Source organism: Carcharodon carcharias, chromosome 6 (assembly GCF_017639515.1).
Source record: "Carcharodon carcharias isolate sCarCar2 chromosome 6, sCarCar2.pri, whole genome shotgun sequence".
In the NCBI taxonomy this organism is placed as follows: domain Eukaryota; kingdom Metazoa; phylum Chordata; class Chondrichthyes; order Lamniformes; family Lamnidae; genus Carcharodon; species Carcharodon carcharias.
In genome coordinates this window covers 34,019,716-34,027,378 of record NC_054472.1, presented here as the reverse complement: position 1 = coordinate 34,027,378, position 7,663 = coordinate 34,019,716, and the positions used below count along the sequence as shown (strand labels likewise).

At 43.9% G+C, this 7,663-nt stretch overlaps 1 protein-coding gene across 1 annotated transcript; it reads left to right on the top strand.

Moving 5' to 3' along the window:
- Nucleotides 1–300: 300 nt before the first annotated feature.
- LOC121278789 (peptidyl-prolyl cis-trans isomerase A-like) lies at nt 301–645 on the top strand. Its single transcript, XM_041189239.1, has one exon. It carries the CDS (start codon nt 313–315, stop codon nt 643–645), a length of 333 nt encoding a protein of 110 aa, XP_041045173.1. The 5' UTR covers nt 301–312.
- Nucleotides 646–7,663: the final 7,018 nt, after the last annotated feature.

The window sequence follows — 7,663 nt, the reverse complement described above, 5'->3', positions numbered from 1 at the left end:
GAGGGAGCACGGGGGCAGTGCTGTTTTGCAGGAGGTTGTGGGAGAGAGGTGTAGGGGGTTGGCAGCAATGGCAGGAGATGGTTCTCAGTATGCCCCCTTCCTGATTTTAAGTTCTTCAATTAGGCACTGAGTACCTTTGATCAAGGGACACCTTCAAGTGATAAGCTGGCTGCACAGTTTTAACTGCCATGCATGGCAACAGGCCCACCTGCAGCTGGCTTAATACCAGTGGTGACAGAATGAGGCCCTTAAGTGGTCATTAATTGGCCCACCATCCGTGGTTAACTATTCCGCAGAACCATTCCCGGCTTCATGTGCCAGGGCGGTGATTTCACAAAGAACAACGGCACTGGTGGGAAGTCCATCTATGGTGAGAAGTTTGTCAGTGAGAATTTCGAACTGAAACACACGGGGCTTGGTATCCTGCCTATGGCCAATGCTGGACCAAATACAAATGGATCCCAGTTCTTTATATGCACTGCAGGTACTCAATGGTTGGACGGAAAGCATGTTGTATTTGGTAAGGCTGTAGAGGGCTATGAGGTCATAAAGAAGATGGTGAAATTGGGCAGTGATGATGGCAAAACTAGCAGTACTGTTAGCACCATTAATTGTGGAAAAACTTCAATGGAATTATCTGATTAAATAAAATGTGATCACTTGCGATTATAAAAACAAAGTTAAAGGCAGTATCAAACTTAAAGAAAAAGCATATAATTATGCAAAGACAGGTGGTAGGTCAGAAGATTGGAAAGGATATAAAGAACAGCAAAGAATAACAAAAAGATTAATAATGAGGGAAAAATTAGAGTATGAGAGAAAGCTAGCTAGTAACATAAAGGCGAATAATAAAAGTTTCTATAGATATTTAAATAAGACAAGACTTAACAAAGTGAGCATTAGTCCTATAGTAAGTGCATCTGAGGAATTGATAATGGAAAGTAGAGAGATGGTGGATGAATTAAACAGATGTTTTGCTTTGGTCTTCACTACAGACAACACAAGTAACATCCCAGAAATAGCAGTAAATCAGGAAATAGAAGGGAGCGAGGAACTCAGGAAAATTGCAATCACAAGGGAAGTGGTATTGAGAAAATTGTTGGGGCTGCGACTAGACAAATTACCAGGTTTGGATGGACTTCACCCTAAGGTCTTGAAAGAAGTGGCTAGTGAAATAGTTGTGCACTGGTTTTAATTTTCCAAAATCTCTTAGATTCGGGGAAGGCTCCATTAGATTGGAAAATAGCAGATATAACTCCTTTATTCAAAATGGGAGGGAGGCAGAAAGCAGGAAACTATAGGCCAGTTAGCCTAATATCTATCTTAAGGAACATGTTAGAAGCTATTATTAAAGTTGTTACAGCAGGACACTTAGATAAATTCAAGGCAATCAGGCAGAGTCAACATGGTTTCGTGAAAGAGGAATCATGTTTAACCAATTTATTGGAGTTCTTTGAAGGAGTCATATGTGCTGTGGATAAAGGGGAACCAGTGGATGTACTGTACTTAGATTTCCAGAAGGCATTTAGTAAAGTGCCACATCAAAGGTATTGCAGAAAACAAAAGCTCAGGATAACATATTGGCCTGAATAGAAGATTGGCTAGCTAACAGGAAGCAGAGAGTTGGCAGGATGTGAGGAGTGGTGTGCCACAGGTATCAGTGCTGGGGCCTCAGCTTTTTACAATTTATGCAAATGACTTGGATGAAGGGACCAAAGGAATAGTGGTTAAATTTGCTGACTACACAAAGGTAGGTAAGAAATTAATTGTGAAGAGGATATAAGGAGGCTACAAAGTGACATAGGTTAAGTGAGTGGGCAAAGATATGGTGAACAGAGTATACTGTGGGCAAATGTGAAATCGTTCATTTTGGCAGCAAGAATAAAAAAGCTTATTATCTAAATGGTGAGAGATTGCAGATCTTTGAGATTCAGGGGAATCTGGTGCCCTAGTGCATGAATCACAAAAGGTTAGTCTGCAAATACAGCAGCTAATTAGGAAAACTAATAGAATGTTATCATTTATTGTGAGGGGAATTGATTATAAAAATAGGGAGGTTGTGCTTCAGTTGTATAGAGCAGTGATGAGATCATTTCTGGAGTATTGTGTACTGTACTGGTCTCCTTATTTAAAGAAAGATGTACATGCATTAAAAGCAGTTCAGAGGTTTATTAGACTAATACCAGGAACAGGTGGGTTGTCTAATGAAGAAAGGCTGGGCAGGTTAGGCTTGTATCCGCTGGAATTTAGAAGAGCAAGAGGCAACTTAATTGAAACCTTTAAGATCCTGAGAGATCTTGACAGGGTGGGTGTGGAGATGATATTTCCTCTTGTGGAAGAATCTAGAACTAGGGGTCACTGTTTAAAAATAAGGGGTCGCTCTTTTAAGACAGAGATGAGGAGAATTTTTTTCTCTAAGAAGGTTGTGAGTGTTTGGAACTCTCTTCCTAAAAAGGCATTGGAAGCAAAGTCTTCGAATATTTTTAATGCAGAGCTTGATAGATTCTTAATTAACAAGGAGGTGAAAGGTTATCGGGGTAGGTAGGAATGTGGCATTGAGGTTACATTCAGATCAGTCATGATCTTATTGAATAGCAGAGCAGGTTCGAGGGGCTGAGTAGCCTAATCCTGCTCCTAACTCGTATGTTCGTATGTACTTAAGGGTCCCAATAAGAGGTGAGGCAGGAAGGTCGACCATGGGCCATTCTGTCCGGAACTTAATTCTGGTGGAGGCAGGAAGTTGGCAGGGTTCAGGTATGCTACCATCCTGCCTAATTACACACACTTCCTGCATCCAAGCACACCACCAGTGAGAACAGAAGATTCTGCCCTTAGTCTTTATGTCTAAGGATGAAGTTAGGAATGTCATATTTTATAAACAGTTATACTTCATACTATCTATTTAATTCTGAGATGGAATGGAGTTGGAAGTCTAGAGGATAGCTAATTATATTTCTACATGTATACAAGACCCTGTGATTCATATTGCCATGGAGGTGGGCTATCAGAGGGGAATAGTCCATAGCAAGCCATTGTAGTGTCAAGTTACAGGATTTTACTTAAGATATCCCTGAACCTCACAGACAGATCAATCTGAGAGAGAGCGAGAGAAAGAAAGGGAGAGCAGAAAGATAGAGGCTGTCAATTTCTATTGCACACCACAAAGAATGCGGGTGGATGCTCATGTTCAGGTTGAAGAGACCAAGTTCATGAGGATTTAAACAAGACTGGAAGATTTGCCTAGCTTTGGTTACAGGGAGGAATCTCCAGGGCAATCCTTACTGTGAAAGTTAGCTCAGGGTTAGAAGTTATCCGACTAAAAAAGGAAGAAGGAAGCAAGCAATCCAGAGCTGAGAATAGCTTTGGACTGATACCTGGATATTGAAGTGTCCACTTAAGGGACAGAGTAAAATATAACCATGGAGGGGAATTTTTGATCATTTTAAAAGTTAAATGGGGAAACTTTCCTGTAGTTTGGAGAATAAGTTGCCCACTGAATAGTATTTAGCCAAGGTTGATTTTAGTTTGCTTATTACAGTTAAAGTCTTAAAACTTGAAATCTTGTGTGATCTTTTCAGTTGGTCACTGGAATTCAAATATCTTTTTCAAAGTTATCTATCTCTGCAGGGATCATTAGGATATTTAAACTACCAACCCTGAGGCTGCTTGCCCAACTTGCTGCCTCAGCTGAAGCTGGAAATGAGCGAGTTGGAGGTGAGAGTGCATTGGGAATATAATCTTTAAGAATTTAACACACTCAGCAATCCAAGAAGACCTTTTTATCTTTTTTTTTGTTTAAAATACCGCCCCACCCAACCGGAGCTCTCTGTGACATCAGCCCAGGCTGATTAGATTGAAAATGGCTTAATTAACTGTGACTTTTTTGTATTAAAAACATTATAATTAAATTGTACATTGTCAAAGCTTTAATGTACTTAGGCTCACGGTAATGTGTCAGTTCATCATCATGTGTGCTCTGCCCAAAGGAAAGCCTTTGACTCATACTTCTGCTGATGCATCATCCTGAGCTGTTTTAGGCAGTGGCAATTTGTCACCACTTTCTACTCCCAGGACCAGGGCAGTCCCAACTCTACCTCAGCGAGAACAGGAATCAAACCCATGCTGTTGGCATTATTGTGAACTATATGCCAGCAACCTAACCAACTGAGCTGACCAACCCCCAATATGTCAGTACCTGTGTGGAATGCAGCATTTCCAACCATTGTGTTTTTAATCATAGGTAATTGACTAGTTGGACTTGCAGCATTTCAGTTGATTAAATATTGGAGAATTGTCCCATACCCATTTCTTCTGGCTTTTTAAAATTCTTTCACAGGATGTCAGCATCGCTGACTAGCCCAGCATTTACTGCCCAAACTTAATTGCCCTTGAGAAGGTGGTGGTGAGCCACCTTCTTGAACCGCTGCAGTCAATGTGGTATAGGTTCACCCACAGTGCTGTTAGGAAGGGAGTTACAGAATTTTGACCAAACAATAATGAAGGAATGGCGATATATTTCCAAGTCAGGATGGCGTGTAGCTTGATGGGGAACTTCCTTGGTGTTCCCATGCATCTGGTGCCTTTGTCATTCCAGGTGGTAGTCTCAGGTCTGGAAGGTGCTGTTGAAGAAGCTTTGGTGAGTTGCTGCAGTACACCTTGTAGATGGTACACACTGCTGCCACTATGCATCAGTGGTGGAGGGAGTGAGTGTTGAAGGCAGTGGATGTGGAAGGCAAAGCGGCCTGCTTTGTCCTGGATGGTGTTGAGTTTCTTAAATGTTGTTGGAGCTGCTCTCATCCAGGCAAGTAGACAGTATTCTATCACACTACTGACTTGTGCTTTGTAGTTTGTGGACAGGCTTTGGGGAGTCAGGAGATGAGTCACTTGCCTCAGAATTAACAGCCTCTGATCTACTTTTGAAGCCACAGTCACCACAGGAGTCTGTGGCATAGTGGTATTGTCACTGACCTAATAATCCAACGATCCATGGTAATGGTCTGAGTTTGAGTCCCACCATGGCAGATGGTGGAATTTGAAATTCAAATTCGGTAAAAGTCTGCCAGGACAGACCCAGCAGGGGTGATAGCACAGCAGTATACAGTCTGGAGGGAGTTGCCCTGGGAGTCCGCAACATCGACTTTGGACCCAATGAAGTTTCATGCATCAGGCCAAACATGGGCAAGGAAATCTCTGCTGATTACCAATGCTCTGCCTCGCCACTGCAACCCCCTCATCTACCTCATCCCACCTACCCCCTCAGTCTCAGCAGATGAATCAATGCTCCTCTGTGTTGAACACCACTTGGAGGAAGCACTAAGGGTGACAAGGGTGCAGAATGTACTCTGGGTGGGGGACTTCAAGGTCCATCATCAAGAGTGGCTCAGTGGCAACACTACTGGCTAACACTATTAAAAGACATAGCTGCTAGACTGGGTCAGTGGCAGCTGGTGAGGGAATCAACATGAGGGGTAAAAACCTACCTGTCCTTATCCTCACCAACCTGCATGCTGCAGATGCACCTGTCTATGACAGCAGCGAGAGGAGTGACCACTGCACAGTCCTTATGGAGATGAAGCCCTGTCTTCACATTGCGGATACACTCCATTGTGGTGTGTGGCACTACCAATGTGCCAAGTGGAATAGATTTTGAACAGATCTAGCAACTCAAGATAGGGCATCCATGAGGCCCTGTGGGCCATTAGCAGCAGTAAAATTGTACTCGAACACAATCTGTAATCTCATGGCCCGGCATATCCCCCACTCTACCATTGCCACCAAGCCAGGGGATCAACTTTGGTTCAATCAAGAGTGTAGGAGGTCATGCCAGGAGCAACACCAGGCATACCTAAAAATGAAGGGTCAACCTGGTGAAGCTATAACACAGGAATGCTTGCATGCCAAATAGAGTAAGCAGTGTGCAGGAGACAGAGCTAAGCGATCGCACAACCAACAGCTCAGATCTAAGCTCCGAGATCCAGCCAATATGGAAAATATCCAGGTATGTCCTGTCCGCATAAAGCAGGACAAATCCAACCCAGCCAATTACTGCCCCATCAGTCTACTCTTAATCATCAGTAAAGTGATGGAAGGGGTCATCAACAGTATCTTCAAGCGGCATTTGTTCAGCAACAACCTGCTCACTGATGCCCAGTTTGGGTTCCGCCAGGGCCACTCAGCTCCTGATCCCATTACAGCCTTGGTTCAAACGTGGACAAAAGAGCTGAACTCCAGAGATGAAGTGAGACTGACTGCCCTTGACATCAAGGCAGAAATTGACTGAGTGTGGCATCTAGGAGCTCTAGCAAAAGTGGCCAGTGGGAATCGGGGGGAAAACCCTCTGCTGGTTGAAGTGATACCTAGTACAAAGGAAGATGGTTATGGCTGTTGGAGGTCAATCATCTCAGTTCCAGGACATCACTGCAGGAGTCCCTCAGCCCAACCATCTTCAGCTGCTTCATCAATGACCTTCATTCCATCAAAAGGCAGAAGTGAAGATTGCACAATGTTCAGCACCATTCATGACTCCTCAGACACTGAAGCAGTCCATGTCTAACCGCAGTAAGATCTGGACAATATTCAGGCTTGGGCTGACAAGTGGCAAGTAACATTCATGCCACACAAGTGTCAGGCAATGACCATCTCCAACAAGAGAGAGCCTAACTATTGTTCCTTGACATTCAATGGCATTACCATCACTGAATCCCCCACTATCAACATTCTGGCGGTTAAAATTGACCAGAGACTAAACTGGACTAGCCATACAAATACTGTGGCCAGAAGACCAGATCAGAGGTGAGGAATCCTATGATGAGTAGCTCACCCCCTGACTCCCCAAAGTCTGTCCACCATCTACAAGGCACAAGTCAGGACTGTGATGGAATGCTCTCCACTTGTCTGGATGAGTGCAGCTCCAACAGCACTTGACACCATCCAAGACAAAGCAGACCGCTTGACTGGCACCGCATCCACAAAAATTCACTCCCTCCAGTACCGATGCATAGCGGCAGCAGTGTGTGCTATCTACAAGATGCACTGCAGGAACTCACCAACATTCCTTAGACAGCACCTTTGAAACCCATAACCACTTCCATCCAGAAGGACAAGGGCAGCAGATGCATGGGAACACCACCACCTGGAAGTTCCCCTCCAAGGCACACACCATCCTGACTTAAAAAAATTGCCGTTCCTTCACTGTTACTGGGTAAAAATCCTGAACCTCCCTCCCTAACAGCACTGAGGGTAAACCTACACCACATAGACTGCAGCAGTTGAAGAAGGCAGCTCACCCCAACTTCTCAAGGGCACTTAGGGGTGGACAATAAATGCTGGCTTGGCCAGTGATGCCCACATCCCATGAATGAAGAATTTTAAAAGAATGGCTGGTCCAGTTAATTTTCTGGCCAATGCTAACCCCAGGATTTTAATAGTTAGAGATTCCGCAATGGAATTTGCATTGAACATAAGGGGAGATGGTTAGATGCTCTCTTGTTGGAGATAGTCATTGCCTGGAACTTGTGTGGCATGAATGTAACTTCCCACTTATCTGCCCAAGCCTGAATGTTGTCCAGGTTTGGCTGTATATGGACACAAACAGCTTCAATATCGGAGAAGTCGTGAATGGTGCTAAACGTTGCGCAATCCACGAACATCTCCACTTCTGAAC

Bases quoted from the DNA above. Each gene is read 5' to 3' on its own strand.
- LOC121278789 (XM_041189239.1), top strand. From the start codon at position 313: ATGTGCCAGGGCGGTGATTTCACAAAGAACAACGGCACTGGTGGGAAG.